The sequence below is a fragment of the Pristiophorus japonicus genome, chromosome 3 (genome assembly GCF_044704955.1).
Source record: "Pristiophorus japonicus isolate sPriJap1 chromosome 3, sPriJap1.hap1, whole genome shotgun sequence".
Classification (NCBI taxonomy): Eukaryota; Metazoa; Chordata; class Chondrichthyes; family Pristiophoridae; genus Pristiophorus; species Pristiophorus japonicus.
This window is the reverse complement of record NC_091979.1, coordinates 86,105,541-86,126,604: the sequence shown is the minus strand read 5'-3', so window position 1 is coordinate 86,126,604 and position 21,064 is coordinate 86,105,541. Positions and strand designations below refer to the sequence as shown.

General features: G+C 42.7%; 1 protein-coding gene across 2 annotated transcripts in view; it reads left to right on the top strand.

The window, feature by feature from the left end:
* ttc21b (tetratricopeptide repeat domain 21B) overlaps nt 1–21,064 on the top strand; it is a 181,668-nt gene that overhangs the window by 85,199 nt on the left and 75,405 nt on the right. For both annotated transcript variants that reach the window (XM_070875514.1, XM_070875515.1), the window contains exons 19-20: nt 7,221–7,327; nt 16,905–17,093. In XM_070875514.1, coding sequence (XP_070731615.1) covers nt 7,221–7,327; nt 16,905–17,093 — 296 coding nt within the window. The remainder of the gene's footprint in view (nt 1–7,220; nt 7,328–16,904; nt 17,094–21,064) is intronic.

Below are 21,064 nucleotides of genomic sequence, written 5' to 3'. Positions count from 1 at the left end.
AGATTGATTTAAGAGGGGAAAAATAGAGTATGAGAGTAAACTTGCAAGGAACATAAAAAAACGACTGCAAAAGTTTCTCATCATCATCATAGGCAGTCCCTCGGAATCGATGAAGACTTGCTTCCACTCCTGAAGTAAGTTGTTTGGTGGCTGAACGGTCCAATACAAGAGCCACAGACTTTGTCACAGGTGGGACAGATAGTCGTTGAGGGAAGGGATGGGTGAGAGGGACTGGTTTGCCGCATGCTCTTTCCACTGCCTACGCTTGATTTCTGCATGCTCTCGGCGTTGAGACTCGAGACGCTCAGCGCCCTCCCGGATGCACTTCCTCCGCTTAGGGCGGTCTTTGGCCGGGGACTCCTCGGTGTCAGTGGGGATGTCGCACTTTATCAGGGAGGCTTTGAGGGTGTCCTTGTAACGTTTCCGCTGCCTACCTTTGGCTTGTTTGCTGTGAAGGAGCTCCGAGTAAAGCACTTGCTTTGAGAGTCTCGTGTCTGGCATGCGAACTATGTGGCCTGCCCAGCGGAGCTGATCAAGTGTGGTCAGTGCTTCAATGCTGGGGATGTTAGCCTGGACGAGGATGCTGATGTTGGTGCGTCTGTCCTCCCAGGGGATTTATAGGATCTTGCGGAGACATCGTTGCTGATATTCCAGCGACTTGAGGTGTCTACTGTACATGGTCCGTGTCTCTGAGCCATCAGCGGGGCGGGTATTACTACAGCCCTGTCGACCATGAGCTTGGTGGCAGTTTTGAGGGCCTGATCTTCAAATACTCTTTTCCTCAGGCGGCCGAAGGCTGCACTGCGCACTGGAGGCGATGTTGGATCTCATTTCTACAAGTAAGTAAAAAGAAAAAGATTAGTGAAGACAAATGTATTTCTTTTACAGACAGAAATGGGAGAAATTATAATGGGGAACAAGGAAATGGCAGACCAATTAAATAAATACTTTGGTTCTGTTTTCACGGAAGAGGACACAAATAACGTCCCAGAAATGCAAGGGAACCAAGGGTCTAGTGAACAAGAGGAATTAAAGGAAATGATTATTAATAAGAAAATAGTGCTGGAGAAACGAAAGGGACTGAAGGCCAATAAATCCCCAGGGCCTGATGATCTTCATCCCAGAGTACTAAAAGAGGTAGCCATGGAAATTGTAAATGCATTGGTTGTCATCTTCCAAAATTCTATAGATTATGGAACAGTTTCTGCAGATTGGAGGGTGGCAAATTTAACCCCACTTTTTAAAAAAGGAGGGAGAGAGAAAACACGGAACTTCAGACCGGTTAGTCTAACATCAGTAGTCGGGAAAATGCTAGCGTCTATTATAAAGGATGTGATAACGGCACACTTAGATAATATCAACGGATTAAACAAAGTCATCATGGATTTATGAAAGGAAAATCATGTTTGACAAACCTACTGGAGTTTTTTGAGGATGTAACTGATAGAATAGATGAAGGAGAACCAGTGGATGTAATGTACTTGGATTTTCAGAAGGCCTTTGATAAAGTCTCACATAAGAGATTATTGTGCAAAATTAAAGCACATAGGATTGGGGGTAATGTATTGGCATGGATTGAAAATTGGTTAACAGACAGGAAAGAGAGAGTAGGGATAAACGGATCTTTTTTGGGGTGGCTGGCAGTGACTAGTGGGGTACCACAGGGATCAGTGCTTTGACCCCAGCTATTCACAATATATATCAATGATTTGGATGAGGGAACCAAATGTAATATTTCCAAGTTTGCTGACAACACAAAACTAGGTGGGATTGTGAGTTGTGAGGAGGATGCAAAGACGCCGCAAGGCGATTTAGATAGGTTGAGTGAGTGGGCAAACACATGGCAGATGCAGTATAACGTGGATAAATGTGAAGTTATCCACTTTGGTAGGAAAAATATAAGGACAACATATTATTTAAATGGTGATGACTTGGGAAGTGTCAGTGTATAGAGGGACCTGGGTGTCCTTGTGCACCAGTCATTGAAAGCAAACATGCAGGTGCAGCAAGCAGTTAGGAAGGCAAATGGTATGTTGGTCTTCATTGCAAGAGGATTTGAGTACAGGAGCAAGAATGTCTTACTACAGTTATACAGGGCCTTGGTGAGACAGCACCTGGAGTATTGTGTGCAGTTTTGGTCTCCTTACCCAAGAGTGGATATACTTGCCATTGAGGGAGTGCAGCGAAGGTTCGCTGGACTGATTCCTGGGATGGCAGGAGTGTCGTATGAGGAGAGATTGGGTCGTCTAGGCCTGTATTCACTAGAGTTTAGAAGAATGAGAGGGGATCTTATTGAAACGTATACAATTCTGACTGGGTTGGATAGAATCAATGCGGGTAGGATGTTTCCCCTGGCTGAGAAGTCTAGAACAAGGGGTCACAGTCTCAGGATACAGGGTAGGAAATTTAGGACCAAGATGAGGAGAAAATTTTTTCACTCAGAGGGTGGTGAACCTGTGGAATTCTCTACCACAGAAGTCTGTGGCGGCCAAGTCACTGAATATATTTAAGAGGGAGATAGATAGATTTCTAGAAACAAAAGGCATCAAGGGGTATGGGGAAAAAGCAGGAATATGCTGTTGAGATAGAGGATCAGCCATGATCATATTGAATGGCGTTGCAGACTTAAGGGGCCAAATGGCCTACTACTGCTCCTATTTTCTATGTTTCATCCAAGTCATTAATATAGATTGTAAATGGTTGAGGACCTAGCACCGATCCCTGCTGCACTCCACTAGTCACGGTTTTCCAACTGGAAAATGACCCATTTATCCCGACTCTCTGTTTACTGTTTGTTAGCCAATCCTCTATCCATGCTAATATATTCTCTCTTCTTCGGCGGTCCTTTGAATCGAGGATGACTTGCTTCCATGCCAAAAAGAGATGAGTTCAATGAGTTCACAGGTGTTTCAATGAAGGACCTAACATTCCAGGTTCCGATCTACATGTTGAAGTGTAGAAGATGCCTGTGTGTAGATTTTTTTTTAACATGTGGTGGCCGTTGCTAATATATTACCCCCAACCCAATGAGCTTTTATGTTGTACCTTATCGAATGCCTTATGGAAATCCAAATACACCACATCCACTGGTTCCCTTTTATCCACCCTGCTTGTTACATCCTCAAAGAACTCCAGCAAATTTGTCAAACATGATTTCCCTTTCATAAAATCATGCTGACTCTGCTTGATTGAATCATGCTTTTCCAAATGTCCTACGACTGCTTCCTTAATAATGGACTCCAGCATTTTCCCAATGACAGATGTTAGGCTAACTGGTCTATAGTTTCCTGCTTTCTGTCTGCCTCGTTTTTTAAATAGGGGCGTTACATTAGCGTTTCAAATCCGTTGGGACCCCTCCAGGATCCAGGGAACTTTTTAGATTACAACCAATGCATCCACTATCTCTGCAACCACGTTTTTTATGACCCTAGGATGCAGGACATCAGGTCCAGGGGACCTGTCCACCTTTAATCCCATTTTACTGAGAACGTTTTCTTTAGTGATAATTGTTTTAAGTTCCCCCCTATAGTCCTTTGATTATCCATTATTGGGATGTTTTTAGTGTCTTCTACCGTGAAGACCGATACAAAATATTTGTTCAAAGTCCTTGCCACTTACCTGTTCCCCATTATTAATTCCCCCGTCTCATCCTCTAAGGGACCAACGTTTACTTTAGCTACACTCTTTTTATATACCTGTAGAAGCTCTTGCTATCCATTTTTATATTTCTTGCTAGTTGACTCTCATAATCTATCTTCCATCTCTTTTTATGATATTATTTTAGTCATCCTTTGCTGGTTTCTAAAAAAAATTCCCAATCCTCTGGCCTCTCACTAATCTTGGCTACTTTGTATTCCATTGTTTTCAATTTGATACCATCCTTTACTACTTTAGTTTGCCACTGAAAGGTCTCCCTTCTCTTGAAGTCTTTCCTTCTCACTGGAATATAATTTTGTCAAGAGTTATGAAATATCTCCTTAAATGTCTCCCACTGCTTTTCAACCATCTTACACTTTAATCTATTTTCTCAGTCCACTTGAGCCAAGTCTGCGTTTATACCTTTGTAATTGCTTTTATTTAAGATCAGGACACTAGTTTGAAATCCAACTTTGTCACCCTCCAACTGAATTTGAAATTCAACCATGCTATGATCACGCTTTGGTGGAAGATTCTTTACTATGAGATCATTTATTACTCCAGTCTCATTATACAGTACCGGATCCAGGATAGCCTGTTCCCTGGTTGGTTCCGCAACATACATCCCGGATACACTCTATGAACTCTTTGTCAAAGCTAATTTTGCCAATTTGATTTGTCCAATCAATCTGAAGATTAAAATCGCACATGATTATTACCATACCTCTTTTACAAGCCTCCATTATTTCTTGATTTATACTCCGTCTAACAGTGTAATTTCAATTAGGGGGCCTGCAGACTACTCCCACCTGTGACTTCTTCCCCCTTATTATTTCTTATCTCCATCCATACTGATTCTACATCTTGATCATCTGAGCCAATATCATTTCTCACTACTGCACTGATCTCATCCTTTATTAACAGAGCTACCCCACCTCCTTTTCCTTTCTGTCTATCCTTCCGAATTGTCAAATAACCCGGAATATTCAGGTCCCAGCCTTGGTCACCTTGCGACCATGTCTCTGTCAAGGCTATCAGATCATACCCATTTATATCTTTGTGCTGTCAACTCATCTATCTTTTTACGAATGTTGCGTACGTTCAGATAAAGAGCTTTTAATTTTGTCTCTTCCATTTTACCATTTTTTCCTGCTTTGACCCCACGTTCTGATACACTCTTATTTTTATACATTTTGTCTCTTCCTGTCACACTCTGGTTATCATTTCCCCCATCGCTACCCTGCTCTATTGCCTTCTCCTTCCTCTTTGACTTTTTAAATTTCCGCTCACCTGAAGTTTAAAGGCCTCTCTACAGCCCTAATTATTCGATTCGCCAGGACACTAGTCCCAGCATGGTTCAAGTGAAGCCTGTCCTAACAGAATAGTTCCCTCTTACCCCAGCACTGGTGCCAGCGCCCCATGAATTGAAGCCCATTTCTCCCACACCAGTCTTTGAGCCACGTGTTCATCTCTCTGATCTTATTTATCTTATTTGCCCTATGCAAATGTGTTTGTGGCTCGGGTAGTAATCCAGAGATTATTAACTTTGTGATTCTGCTGTGTAATTTAGCCCCTAGTTGCTCATACTCCCTCAGCAGAACCTCTTTCTTTGTCCTATCTATGTCATTGGTACCTACATGGACAACGACAACTGGATCTTCCCCCTCCCACTCCAAGTTCCTCTCCAGCCCAGAGGAGATGTTCTTTACCCTGGCACCGGGCAGGCAACACAGCCTTCGGGACTCTCACTCCCAGCTGCAGAGAACAGTATCTATTCCCCTAACTATACTGTCCCCTACCACTACATTTCGTTTTACTCCCCCCACTTGAATGGCCCCCTGTGCTACGGTGCTGTGGTCAGTTTGCTCCTCCTCCTTGCAGTCCCTGCTCTCGTCCACACAGGGAGCAGGAAGCAAGAATCTCGTACCTGTTGGACAAGAGCAAGGGCTGAGACTCCTCCATCACTACATCCTGGGTCCCCATTCGTAGTCACAGCCCCCCTGTCCCTGACCACGGACCAAATTTGAATTATTTAACCTAGGGGGTGTAACCGTCTCCTGGAACACAGCGTCCAGGTAACTCTTCCCCCTCCCTGATGTGTCGCAGTGTCTGAAGCTCGGACTCTAGATCATCAACACGGAGCTGAAGATCCTCGATCTGCCAACACTTGCTGCAGATTGCTGTGGACCTCAAATGGGGTCAACCAGCTCCCACATACAACAGCATAACACATCGCCTGCCCTGCCATCTCTAATGTATTTAATTAATTAAGTTTTGAAGTTTTGAACATTTTGTTTTTAATCCCAGCTCTTAATTTAAATCAATGCCCAAAAAAAGAGAAAAACTGACCAACCAATCACTTCCCTGCTTTCCTGTGACGTCACACTTTGATTCTTTTTACTTCTTATCTTCCCAGATCAGTTGGTGCTGGTTGGGCGGGCTCCTTTATCTCCTGATCAGCTGGTGTGCTCTCACGTTGTGTGGTGCAAAGATTTATTTTTAATGTTACAAAAACAACTTTTATTACATTTGAAGTGGATGGCAGGACTGCCATATTCTACTATATCTGCCTTTTTAAACATTTTAGTTGCTATAGATTGGGAGTTTTACCTGTTACAGAAACTGGCCCATCTTTTAATGGAAAAGAAAATCATGCAGTTTCTATAATAACTTTAATAACTAATAAGTGATGAGTAACCTGTGGTGGTCACCGCATTCTTTTCATGATTTATTACTGTGTGGCACAAAAATAGATACCTTCAAGACAAGCAGTTGTCTTGCAAACAGGTTAAACAGATGGTTCAAAGAAAAAGGGCAGAAAGGGATATGGGATAAACATAATGACCCGGAATTTGTGGTTGGCGGCATAATCCTTAATTATGTCATCCAAAATGAATTTGCACTTAAGTGTTGCAGGGCCACAAGCGAAAAGTTACTGTCAAATGCTGCAGAGTTGAGCGCAGCATAGTGGCCCACGGATCCCAGGGCCACACCATGTGCATAACCGTACCTGGGATCACGTGGATCGATGCTCCGATTCGTAAACAGAAGATCTTGCACAACTTGCATATTAACATCGCTAGTACAATGCTTTCTGCTGCTTGAAGTATTTAAGAGCTGCAAGAATGACTCTCATGCTGACATCTAAGAGTTAAATGCAGAAACATTTATATCTCTTAGATGTTGAGTTAATCCCCAACTAAATTAACCTTTAAATCATGTCAAGTAGTGGACACCATGGGTAAAATCCTGTGGGTCATGTGTAAGTGCTTCCATTTCCGGCCTCATTGAGCTTTTAAAATTACTTGGATTTGTCCGGAGATATCCCCATACACTGTGCAAACAGATCCTGCACCTGTTTGCACCAGCCTAATATTTTCATATGTAATTGTTGGGCAGTTGATAGGCAATTAACCCAACTCTGCGCCAGCAACTAGGATTTCCTTGTCAGTGTGGATCATCTGTCAAGGTATTTAGCACATGCGCTGAACTTGCTGTTAATTTCAAAGGCAGTATGGCGGTGTACTCTTGAGAGTAAAATATTTTATATTGTATTTTAGATCTTTTTCTCCAATCTTTTACAGTAAGTGATCTTCAAGCTTTGATGGAAGATGCACGATATTTAATGCTTCTAGCAAAAATATATAGTAAGAAGGAGAAGACTGATGATGCCATCCTTGCTTTGCAGAGGGTGAATGGGCTTTCTTTTGTATTTATTTATTGAGTATTGAAAGATATTTTAAGCTTTCAAAAGTTTCACATCTTCACGTAGTGTCTGCAAAAGTTATATTCAGTGAAATTAATTCCGTAATTATGTCTCTATCGCAGCATAATTTTACTTTGCTCAAATTGGAATGCATCTTGAGTGCATAAAGTACTCATGCTAAAAATAAATATACAGACAAAGAATACTTTTTTCATTGTTCATCTATAATACCTGGCTTTTTTACATTATAGTTGCTGTATATAATCATAGAATCATACAGCACAGCTGGAAGAAATTTGGCCCATCAAGCCTGTGCCAGCTCTTTGAAAGAGCTATCCATTAGTCCCACTCCCTTGTTCTTTCCCTATATCCCTGCAAATGTTTCCTTTTCAAATATATATCCAATCCCTTTTGAAGGTTACCATTGAATCTGCTTCCAGACAGTGCATTCCAGTTCATAACAACTCATTGTGTAACATAATTTCTCCTCATCGCCCCTCTGGTTCTTTTGTGAATTACCTTAAATCTGTGTCCACTGGTTACCAACCCTCATGTCAGTGGGAACAGTTTATCCTTATTTCTAACAAAACATTTCATAATTTTAAACACTACTATTAAATCTAGTATGCTTAATAAGCTTTTGAATGATTTGACTGGTATATAACATAATCAAGCTAAGAGTGACAAAAGATGATTCCGGCTATCAAGGCTATTCTGTTTACATCTATATATCATCATCATCATAGGCGGTCCCTCGAACAAGGATGACTTGCTTCCACAAGAGTTCACAGATGTTTCAATGAAGAACCCGATGTTCCAGTCCTGAACTCCAATTGAGGGGGTGTGCGTGGATTTTTTTTAACGTGGTGATCGTTGCACATCAGCCATCACATGGGCTTGACAGAGCTAGGCCTTTATCCAGTGGCAAGGGTTGAACCAGGACGACTGGAGACCTGCTCTGCTGCACGGACCTAGTGCGCGCACACATCACAGTGAGGGCACACCCGTGCTGCCCCTGGGCCCCGTACCCTCATTCGCCACACCTTCGCCCACGATGTTCCAGGGCCCGACACTCCAGATCCATTTATAGCCGCAACCTGCGGTGGTGTTCTCGCACATCTATATATAGGATCTACTCAGGCTAGTTTTAATTTCCTCTTGCTATGGTACTCAGCCAATGTTCCTTTACTCCCTGTTGAATCAAGAATCTGAATTTATGTCTCTTTCAAGCAAGTCTGAACTTATGGTGCTTGGTAGCATTTATATCCATAACATATCAGCATAACATATTGGATGACAAACAGAAAACAGAGAGTCGGGATAAATGGTTAATTCTCTGGTTGGCAATCAGTAATGAGTGGGGTGCCGCAGAGATCAGAGCTGGGACATCAACTATTTACAATCTATGTTAACGACTTGGAAGAGAAGACTGAGTGTAACGTAGCCAAGTTTGCTGGCGATACACAGATGGGAGGAAGGGTAATGTGTGAGGAGGACATAGAGGCCGCAGGAGGATATAGACAGGCTCAGTGAGTGGGCAAGAATTTAGCAGATGGAGTATAATGTTGGAAAATGTGAGGTCATGCACTTTGGCAGAAAAAAATCAAACAGCAAGTTATTATTTAAACGGAGAAAGATTGCAAAGTGCTACAGTTCAGCGGGACCTGGGGGGTACTTGTGCATGAAACACAAAAGGATAGTATGCAGGTACAGCAAATGATCAGGAAGGCCAATGATATCTTGGCCTTTATTGCAAAGGGAATGGAATATAAAAGCGGGGAAGTTTTGTTACAGCTGTACAGGGTATTGGTGAGGCCACACCTGGAATACTGCGTGCAGATTTGGTTTCCATATTTACGAAAGGATATACTTGCTGTGGAGGCAGTTCAGAGAAGGTTCACTAGGTTGATCCCGCGGATGAGTTGGTTGACTTTTGAGGAAAGGTTGAGTAGGTTGGAATTCAGAAGAATGAAAGGTGATCTTATAGAAAGGTATAAGATTACGAGGGGGCTTGCCAAGGTGGATGCAGAGAGGATGTTTCCACTGGTGGGGGAGACTTGAACTAGAGGGCATGTCTTAGAATAAGGGGCCACCCATTTAAAACCGAGATGTGGAGAAATTTCTTCTGAGGGTTGTGAATCTATGGAATCCGTTGCCTCAGAGAGCTGTGGAAACTGGGACATTAAATACATTTAAGACAGAAATAGACAGTTTCTTAAATGATGAGGGGTTATGGGGAGCGGGCAGGGAAGTGGAGCTGAGTCCATGACCAGATCGGCCATGATCTTATTGAATGGCAGAGCAGGCTCGAGGGACCTTATGGCCTAATCCTGCTCCTATTTCTTATGTTCTTATGTTCTTGACGCGTAAAATAACCTGAGGCTTTAATTATGTACCCTATTTGTCATTTCTGGTAGCAGAGAAAAGGTTTTCTACATTCACTCCTCTGATCACCTTCATAATTTTAAAAACATTGTCTACCTGTACCTATTTTTGTTTTGCCATCTTTCATCGTTCATTTCTCTCTTCAATGTGTTTTCATTGTTGACTTTAAAGTCTAGCACTATTGTTGAACTCTGTCCAGTGTGTCTCGCTCTGATTTTGAAGTAAAGCAATGAAAACTAAGAATTATACTCTCAATTTGCTTCCCTTCCCCTAATTCCAAACACTTTAATCTTTTCCAATCGTCTCCTGTGTGGTACCTTGTCAAAAGCTTTGTGAATGTACACCGCATCCACCCATTCATCATATCTGTCACCTTCTCAAAGAACTCGTTCAAGTTTGTCAAACAGTTTTCCTTCCTGAAATATGTATTGGCTGCTTCTAATTATTTTCTCTTCATCTAGACTTTTAGTAAATTTATCTTTAAAGATTCAAACATGTTCCCTGCCACTGTTAAATTGATTGGCCTGTAATTCCCCAGGTTAGCTTTGTCTCTCTCTCCGAAAATGGTTATTACATTGACCAATCTCCCGGTCCTCCAGCACACATTCATTGTACATAGAATCCTGAAATATAATTTCTGGGGCCTCCACTATTACTTTTCCAATTTCCCTCAAGATCCTTGAATGTATCCCATTAAATCCTGGCCGTTTGTCCTCTCTTAGCTTAACTAATTTCTCTCATACTTTGCTATTTATTCAATCACTCATCTACTTTTAACCAGTTCAGGATTTATCTCCTCCCTAGCATCCTTCTGTTTTGCAGATACTGATGTGAAGTACTTGTTAATCATCCCTGCCAATTTCTATATATCCTCCACTAACTCATTCTTGGGCCACATCTTGCATCAAAAAATTCTCCTTTTACTAATATATTTGTAGAATGCTACTTTTAATATTTTGAGATTCGCTCCTTATAAATTCCCCTTTGTTTTCCTTTTCACAGTTTTTACCTCTTCCCTTACTTTCTTGTAATCTACTTTATTTTAATAATTTTATATCTAGGCTCCATATGCCCTCTGCTTCAATTTTACTTTTTTTGTAACCGCTTTATTTATCCACGCATCCTGAACCTTGAAGTGGTCTACTTTTTTAAATGATACATAATTATTCTGCACCTTTGCAATGTTCTTTATTAAAATGACCTATTGTTGATCTGCAGTCCTGTAAATTTCTCTTTCCAGCTCAGCTCACTCCTTATCTTTCTAAAATCTACCCTATCTGGTGCTCTTGTTTTTGTACTAACTTTCACTTTCTATGTGGACCTTAGACCTTACTGTCTTGCTGCCGAGCCCACCGAGCCAAACTTCCTCTAAGGAACCCCTTGCCCTAGTCCTGAACTCACATCCTTCTCCAGTTTCTCTCCGATCTGCCCTCATGACCTTTCCGAGCTCATCCTGTCCATGAGACCCACTTCTTACTCCCTTGACCCTATTCCCACCAAACTGCTGACCACCCAACTTCCTTTTTTGGTTCCCATGGTAGCTGACATTGTTAACGGTTCTCTCCTCGGGTACTGTCCCCCTCTCCCTCAAATCTGCCGTCATCACCCCCTCCTCAAAAAAAATCAACCCTCGAACACTCCGTCCTTGCAAACTACTGCCTCATCTCCAACCTCCCTTTCCTCTCAAGTCCTTGAACGCGTTGTCGACTCCCGAATCCATACACATCTTTCCCACAATTCTATGTTTGAATCCCTCCAAACCGGTTTCCACGCTTGCCATAGTATTGAAACAGCTCTCATCAAAGTCACAAATAACATCCTTTGTGACTGTGACAAAGACAAATTATCGCTCCTTGTCTTTCTTGACTTATCTGCAGCCTTTTGACATGGCTGACCACTCTATTCTTCTCCAACACGCCTCCACCGTTGTCCAGCTAGGTGGGACTGCACTTGCCTGGTTCCATTCTTATCTCTAATCACAGTCACAGAATCACCTGCAATGGCTTCTCTTCCCGCCCCCGCATCGTTACCTCTGGTGTCCCCCAGGGATCTATCCTTGGCCCCCTCCTATTTCTCACCTACATGTTGCCCCTTGGTGATATCATCCAAAAACACAGCGTCAGTTTCCACATGTACGCTGATGACATCTCTCTATACCTCACGACCACTTCTCTCGACCCCTCCATGGTCTCTAAATTGTCAGACTGCTTATTGGACATCCAGCTCTGGATGAGCAGAAAATTTCTCCAATTGAATATTGGGAAGACCGAAGCCATTGTTTTTGGTACCCACCACAAACTCCATTCCCTAGCCACTGACTCCATCCCTCTCCCCAACTCCTGTCTGAAGCTGAACCTGACTTCGCAACCCTAGGCATCATATTTGACTCTAAAATGAGCTTCCGGTCACATATCCGCAGCATAACTAAAACCGCCTAGTTACACCTCCATAACATTGCCCGCCTCCACCCTTGCCTCAGCGCTTCTGCTGCTGAAGCCCTCATCCATGCCTTCTCCAAAACTCCAACACTCCAACAGGAGTTGACTACTCCAACACACTCCTGGCTGGCCTCCCAATATGTAAATTTGAGGTCATTCAAAATTCTGCAGACCGTGTCCTAACTCGCACCAAGTCCCGATCACCCATCACCCCTGTGTTCGCTGATCTACATTGGCTCCTGGTTAAGCAATGCCTCAATTTCAAAATTCTCATCCTTGTTTACAAATCCCTCCATGGTCGCTCCCGTCCCTATCTCTGTAATCTCTTTTAGCCTCACAACCCGACAAGATGTCTGCGCTCCTCAAGTTCTGCCCTCTTGAGCATCCCTGATTATAACTGCTCAACCATTGGTGGCCGTACCTTCAGCTGCTTGGGCCCTAAGCTCTGGAACTCTCTCTCTAACCCCTCTGCCTTGCTACTTCTTTTTCCTCCTTTAAAATGCTCCTTAAAACCTACCTCTTTGACCAAGCTTTTGGTCATCTGCTGTAATTTTTTCTTGTGTGGCTCAGTGTCAAATTTATCAAATTGTCTTATCATCATCATCATCATCATCATAGGCAGTCCCTCGTATCGAGGATGACTTGCTTCCACGTCAAAAAGTTCACAGGTGTTTCAATGAAGAACCAAAAATTCCAGGTGCCGAATTAAATCTTGAAGGGTGGAAGATGCCTGTGCGTGGATTTTTTTAACGTGTGGTGACTGTTGCACACCAGCCACCACACGGGCTTGACAGAGCTAGGTCTTGGTCCAATAGCAAGGATCCAACCAAGATGACTGGAGACCAGCTCTGCTGCACGGACCTAGTGCGCACACATCGCTGTGGATGGGCCTGTGCTGCCCCTGGGCCCTCGCCTCTTCTGGGCCCAGGGTCAGCACCTCTCCTGAGCCCCAATCACATCACTCTACAATCTCTCGCCACTCCTTCGCCCTGACCTCGTCGCTCCTGCTATATCTGCCCACGCCCCAATCACCGACCTGGATCTTGGTGACGTCCCTCTTAGCTGCTATTGCTCTCCTGCGCCAGCACGTGCTGCTGCTCCCTGCGGTGGTATGCCGCCACGCTGTTCCTTCCACTCCCCGGCCTGCTCTGATGGTGTTTGTAGGCCGGGGGTTTAGCAGTCAATACTCTGTCTTATATCACTGTTGTGAAGCGCCTTGGAACATTTTACTATGTTAAAGATGCTATATAAGCAAAAGTTGTTGTTGGTTACCTCTAGACTTGACTATTCCAACACATTCCTGGCTGGCCTCCCAGATTCTACACTACGTAAACTAGAAGTGATCCAAAACTCGGCTGCCCATGTCCTAACTCGCACCAAGTCCCACTCACCCATCACCCCTGTGCTCGCTGACCGACATTGGCTTCCATTTAAGCAACGCCTCGATTTCAAAATCCTCATCCTTATTTTCAAATCCCTCCATGGCCTCGCCCCTCCCTATCTCTTAAGTTCTTCCAGTCCCACAAACCCTACTGAGATGTCTGCGCTCCTGGAGGGTAGCTAATGTAACCCTACTTTTTTAAAAAAAAAGGAGGGAGAGAGAAAACAGTGAACTATAGACCGGTTAGCCTGACATCGGTAGTGGGGAAAATGTTGGAATCAATTATGAAAGAAGTATTTGGAAAGCAGTGACCGGATCGGTCCAAGTCAGAATGGATTTATGAAAGGGATGCTTGACAAATCTTCTAGAATTTTTTGAGGATGTAACTAGTAGAGTGGACAAGGGAGAACCAGTGGATGTGGTGTATTTGGACTTTCAAAAGGCTTTTGACAAGGTCCCACACAAGAGATTGGTGTGCAAGATTAAAGCACATGGTATTGGGGGTAATGTATTGACATGGATAGGAACTGGTTGGCAGACAGGAAGCAAAGAGTAGGAATAAACGGGTCCTTTTCAGAATGGCAGGCAGTGACTAGTGGGATACCGCAAGGTTTAGTGCTGGGACCCCAGCTATTTACAATATACATTAATGATTTACACGAAGGAATTGAATGTAATATCTCCAAGTTTTCAGATGACACTAAGCTGGATGGCAGTGTGAGCTGTGAGGAGGATGCTAAGAGGCTGTATGGTGACTTGGACAGGTTAGGTGAGTGGGCAAATGCATGGCAAATGCAGTGTAATGTAGATAAATGTGAGGTTATCCACTTTGGTGGCAAAAACAGGAAGGCAGAATATTCTCTAAATGGTGGCAGATTAGGAAAAGGGGAGGTGCAACGAGACCTGGGTGCCATGGTACATTAATCATTGAAAGTTGGCATACAGGTTCAGCAGGCGGTGAAGGCGGCAAATGGCATGTTGGCCTTCATAGCGAGAGGATTTGAGGAGAGGAGCAGGGAGGTCTTACTGAAGTTGTACAGGGCCTTGGTGAGGCCACACATTCAATATTGTGTACAGTTTTGGTCACCTAATCTGAGGAAGGACATTCTTGCTATTGAGGGAGTGCAGCGAAGGTTCACCAGACTGATTCCCGGGATAGCAGGACTGACATATGAAGAAAGACTGAATCGACTAGGCTTATTTTCACTGGAATTTAGAAGAATGAGAGGGGATCTCATAGAAACATATAAAATTCTGACGGAATTGGACAGGTTAGATGCAAGAAGAATGTTCCCGATGTTGGAGAAGTCCAGAACCAGGGGTCACAGTCTAAGGATAAGGGGTAAGCCATTTCGGACAGAGATGAGGAGAAACTTCTTCGCTCAGAGAATTGTGAACTTGTGGAATTCTCTACCACAGAAAGTTGTTGAGGCCAGTTCGTTAGATATATTCAAAAGGGAGTTAGATGTGGCCCTTATGGCTAAAGGGATCAAGGGGTATGGAAAGAAAGCAGGAATGGGGTACTGAAGTTGCAAAAATGATCAGCCATGATCATATTGAATGGTGGTGCAGGTTCGATGGGCCGAATGGCCTATTCCAGCACCTACTTTCTATGTTTCTAATTCTGCCCTCTTGAGCATCCCCGATTTAACCATTGGTGGCCGTGCCTTCTGTTGCCTAGGCACTAAGCCCTGGAATTCCCTGCCTAAACCTCTCTACCTCTGTTTCTGCCTTCAAGATGCTCCCTAAAACATACCTTTTTGACCAAGCTTTTGGTCACCTGCGCTAATTTCTACTTATGCGGATCCGTGTCAAATTATTATTTCTTAATATTCCTGTGAAGTGCCTTGGGGCGTATCACTACGTTAAAGGCGCTATATAAATACAGGTTGTTGTGATTACTACTTTCCAGGTGTTCATCCACAATCAACTCATCCACCTGATCTATTTTGTTATGCATATTTAGATCTAGCAACAACTCTTCCCATGTTGGCATTTAGACATATTGTTTTAGAAAGGAGTCCTGTACGCACTTTTAAAATTCCATTCACTTTTCTCTGTTTACTCCCTCCTAGCCCCAGCCATGATCTTGTTGAATGGCAGAGCAGGCTCGAGGGGCCGTATGGCCTACTCCTGTTCCTATTTCTTATGTTCTTATTAAAATGGGTAATTAAAATCTCGGAGAATAATAATTTTGTTGCACCTAGTCATCTCCCTCACCTTTCTACCGATTTTCCCCTTCCATTTCCATCCCACAATTAGGGGTTCTGTAGTACAGCCCCACCAATTTAACTTTTAAAATCTTTGATCTCTAACTATATTAACATTGGGCTGAAATTCCGGTCGGAGGCTTCCTTCGGATGAACGCCTCCGACCTGAACATTTTTTGCGACAGTACCTGGTGGTCCCGGAGGCGCCTTTGATTCCGGTCAGAGGCCTTCTTTCGATGTGCAGCATACAGGAAGAGGACTTACCCGTACGCACAAAAGACTGGAGTCACGTGGGCCTGGACCACCAATCACTCTGCAGTATTCTCATTGATAATAGTGGGAACATATTGTCCTTCCTGCGGGGATGCGGAGAATCTGTAATGAGAAATCTTGACAGATCGGAAAAGCTGGTTTTCACATTGCACATTGTGCCCTGAAAACCAGTTTTTGTGTGACCTCGTACGGACTCAGCCCCAGTATCTGAAGTTCTTTTTATGTACACCAATGCATCTATATCCTCTTTTGCCTATATTGCTACTTCTCCTTCTTTACTTATGTTGATCCTCCTACAAATATTATAGCCCAATATGTTAGTTTTCCAGTTCTGCTCTGTTTACAGCCAAATTACCGTTGATGCTATTAAATTTATATCTTCCTGAGACATAATTGCTTCTAATTCCCCCATTCTATTTCCTACACTTCAAGCTTTGCAATACATGTTCTTTTTTTTTGCTCCTTTTTAACACTGCTCCATTTCCATTGATTTTTTTTGGCCCAAAGTAACACCCTGTTCCTTTATCTTAGTTTTTCCCTCTTATAATTTGGCCAACTTGTCTTTCCTCTTTTACACCCTTTTTTCCTTTGTGCATGCTATTCCGTTTTCTAACTTTATTTGTATACTAGCCCTAGCTATTTCTGCTTCTGTACTTGCTCTTTCTGATTGCTTTCATTTTCCCTGCCCCCTTTCTAGTTTAAAAAAACTATGTAATCCCTATTTTTATCCATTTTAGCAATTAAAATGTGAATAATGAATATTTTTGTGTCTTTTATCTGTGTCAGAAGTACACGATCAATTTTATTTTCTAACATTTTTGAGTCTTGATAACTGGCACTCATCATTTTATTTGTTTGTGCCATTTTCTGAACAGGCACGCGAGGTCCAGGCTCAGGTATTAAAACGAGTTCAGTTAGAACAGACTGATGTAGTCCCTGCCCAGAAGCAACTTGCAGCAGAGATTTGTGCTGAGATAGCAAAGCATGCTACAGACCAGCGAGACTATGAAAAAGCAATTAAGTTCTACAAAGAGGCACTTGTCTATTATGAGAACGATCACAAGGTGAGTTATGCAGTTGCTAGTTTTATTATTTGTGGTGACGTCAAAAAATTCTGGACTACACTTTCATTTCATATGGGGAGAATGTGCATGTTTACATAGATATCCTGGAATATGAAGGTTGTGATATCGAACACTACTTTTCAGGTACAGTTAGAAAGCTTGACTAACGATTGTTAAATATTCTACCTGAAACTACTAAAATGAAGTCTTTTAAAATAGTTTTGAATATTTAAGATGAGAACTGCCTGTGAAAGCAATCCATTTTTGTGTACTCCAGAAGAATAGCACAAAACACAAAATAATGACAAGCCTCTGAAGCTGATTTATTTCCTCCTTTTTGTGAAGTTTTGTACTTTGCATTGGTGCTTCCCAAGGAAGAGGACTTTGCCAAAGCTATGGTAAACAAGGAGGTTGCCGGGATACTGGATGAGATAAAAATAGATGAAGAGGAGGTACTGAAAAAGCTGGCAGTACTTAAAGTGGATAAGTTACCTGATGGGACGCCTCCTGGGTTGCTAAGTCAAGTAAGGGTAGAAATTGTAGAGCTGCTGGCCACAATCTTCCAAAACAACCCTCCTTAGATACAAGGCTGGTGCCAAAGGACTGGAGGATTGCAAGTGGTACACCCTTGTTCAAGAAAGGGGAGAAGGATAAACCTGGCAGTTATCGACCAGTCAGTTTAACGTCGGTGGTGGGGAAAGATTTTTAGAAACAATAATCCGGGAGAAAATTAACTGCTGCTTTGACAAGCATGGCTGAATAAAGGAGAGCAAGCATGGATTTGTTAAGGGCAAATTATATTTGACTGACTTGATGAGGTAACAGAGTGGATGGATGAGGGCAGTGCAGTTGATGTATATATATGGACTTTGAAAAGGTTTTTGATAAAGTACCACATATTAGGCTTGTTAGCAAAATTGAATTGGATTAAAGGGGACAGTGGTAGCCTGGATACAAAATTGGCTGAGGGTTAGAAAACAGGTAAAAACAGAAAATGCTGGCAATCCTCAGAAGGTCTGGTAGCATCTGTGGCGAGAGAAACAGAGTTTATGTTTCAGGTTGATGACTTTTCATAAAAATAGAGTTGTATGAAAGCTTTTCGGACTGGAGGGAGGTATACAGTGGAGTTCTCCACGGTTCAATACCAGGGCCACTACTGTTTTTGATGTACATTAATAGCTTGGACAATAGGAGTACAGGGCACAATTTCAAAATTTGCAGATGACACAAAACTTGAAAGTGTAGTAAATAGTTAGGAAGATAGTAATAAACTTCAAGAGGATATAGACAGGTTGGTGGAATAGGTGGACAAATGGCAAAGTAAATTCAATGCAGAAATGTGCAAGGTGAATCAATTTAGTAGGAAGAATGAGGAGAGACAAAATGGTACAATTTTAAAGGGGGTGCAAGAAGAGTGGGTACTTGTGTACAAATCTTTGCAGGTGGCAGGACAGGTTAACAAAACAGTTGTTAAAGCATATGGGATCTTGGGCTTTATAAACAGGCATAGAGTACAGAAAGTTATGCTAAACCTGTATAAAACACTAGTTTGGCCTCAGCGGAAGCATTATGTCCAATTTAAGGCACCACACTTCAGGAAGGACTTGAAGGCTTTGGAGAGGGTACAAAAGAGATTTACTAGAATGGTTCCAGGGATGAAGGATTACAGTTACGTGGATAGACTGGAGAAGCTGAAATTGTTGTTCTTGGAGCAGAGAAGGTTAAGAGGAGATTTAATAGATGTGTTTAAAATCATGAAGGGTTCAGATAGATGAAATAAAGAGAAGCTGTTTCCTATGGCTGAAGGGTCGATAACCAGAGTGCATAGAATTTAAGGTGATTGGCAAAAGACCCAGAGGTGACATTAAGAAAACCTTTTTATGCAACGAGTTAAGCTGGGTGGCAGTGTGAGCTGTGAGGAAGATGCTAAGAGGCAGCAGGGTGAGTGGGACAGGTTAGGTGAATGGGCAAATGCATGACAGATGCAGTATAAAGTGAGGTTATCCACTTTGGTGGCAAAAACGTAAAGGCAGAATATTATCTGAATGGTGGCAGATTAGGAACAGGGGAGGTGCGACGAGACCTGGGTGTCATGGTGCATCAGTCATTGAAAGTTGGCATGCAGGTACAGCAGGCGGTGAAGAAGGCAAATGGTATGTTGGCCTTCATAGCTAGGGGATTTGAGTATCGGAGCAGGGAGATCTTACTGCAGTTTTACAGGGCCTTGGTGAGGCCTCACCTGGAATATTGTGTTCAGTTTTGGTCTCCTAATCTGAGGAAGGACTTTCTTGCTATTGAGGGAGTGCAGCGAAGGTTCACCAGACTGATTCCCAGGATGGCAGGAATGACATATGAGGCGAGACTGGATCGACTGGGCCTGTATTCACTGGAATTTAGAAGGATGAGAGGGGATCTCATAGAAACATATAAAATTCTGATGGGACTCGACAGGTTTGATGCAGGAAGAATGTTTCCGATGTTGGGGAAGTCCAGAACCAGGGGTCACAGTCTAAGGATAAGGGGTAAGCCATTTAGGACCGAGATGAGGAGAAACTTCTTCACCCAGAGAGTGGTGAACCTGTGGAATTCTCTACCACAGAAAGTTGTTGATGCCATTTCGTTAGATATATTCAAGAGGGAGTTAGATATGGCCCTTATGGCTAAAGGGATCAAGGGGTATGGAGAGAAAGTAGCAAAGTACTACTGAGGTGAATGATCAGCCATGATCTTATTGAATGGTGGTGCAGGCTCGAAGGGCCGAATGGCCTACTCCTGCACCTATTTTCTCTGTTTCTATGAGTGGTTAGGATTTGGAATGCACTGCCTGATAGGATGGTGGATACAGATTCAATTGTAGACTTCAAAAGGTAATTGGATAAACATATTTGAGAAAGACAAAATTGCAGGGATATAGGGAAAGCCGGGCGAGTGGGACAAACTGGATTGCTCTTTGAAAAAGCCAGTGCAGCCTTGATGGGCTGAATGACATCCTTCTGTACTATTCTATGAAAGACATAAATTTCTTGACCAAAGTAAATGTGTTGAAAACAATAATGAATGTCAAGCCTTTGGTGATTTTTATTTGGTACTAATTGAAGATACTATAAGAGAAGGGATAACCATCCGTTGCTAATTAAGGAAATAAGGGATGGTATCAAATTGAAAACAAGGGCATACAATGTGGCCAAGACTAGTAGGAGGCAAGAGGATTGGGAAACTTTTAAAAGCCAACAAAAAACAACAACAAAAAAGATCGAGAGGGAATGAAAGTAAACTAGCACGAAATATAAAAACAGATAGTAAGTATTGTGTTCCTAACACAGATGAGGCTGCACGCAGGGAGGTTAAAGTAACAGTGACCTCAGTCTTTAATAAGACACTCCAGAGTGAGGAACAGGCCTTGGGGGCTGGCTTATATACAGTGCTCCCAAGGGATGCTGGGATCCCTTGGGACTTTAGGGGATGAGCTCCCTGGTGGCAGAACATGGGAGTGCATGCTTTATAGATACACAATCGTAAGAGTTTCTACAGATACATAAAAAGGAAAAGAGTGGCTAAAGTAAATGTTGGTCCCTGAGAGGATGAGACTGGAGAATTAATAATGGAGAACAGGGAAATGGCAGAGACGTTGAACAAATATTTTGTATCGGTCTTCACGATAGAAGACACTAAAAACATCTCGATAGTGAATAATCAAGGAGCTTATAGGGAGGGAGGAACTTAATACAATCACTATCAATAATGAAGTAGTACTCTGTAAAATAATGGGACTAAAGGCGGACAAGTCCCCTGGACCTGATGGCTTGCATCCTCGGGTCTTAAAAGAAGTAGTTGCAGAGAGGAAGCATTAGTTGTCACAATTCCCTGGATTCTGGGGTGGTACCAGCGGATTGGAAAACCACAAATGTAACGCCACTATTTTAAAAAGCAGGAAACTATAGACCTGTTAGCCTAACATCTGTTGTTGGGAA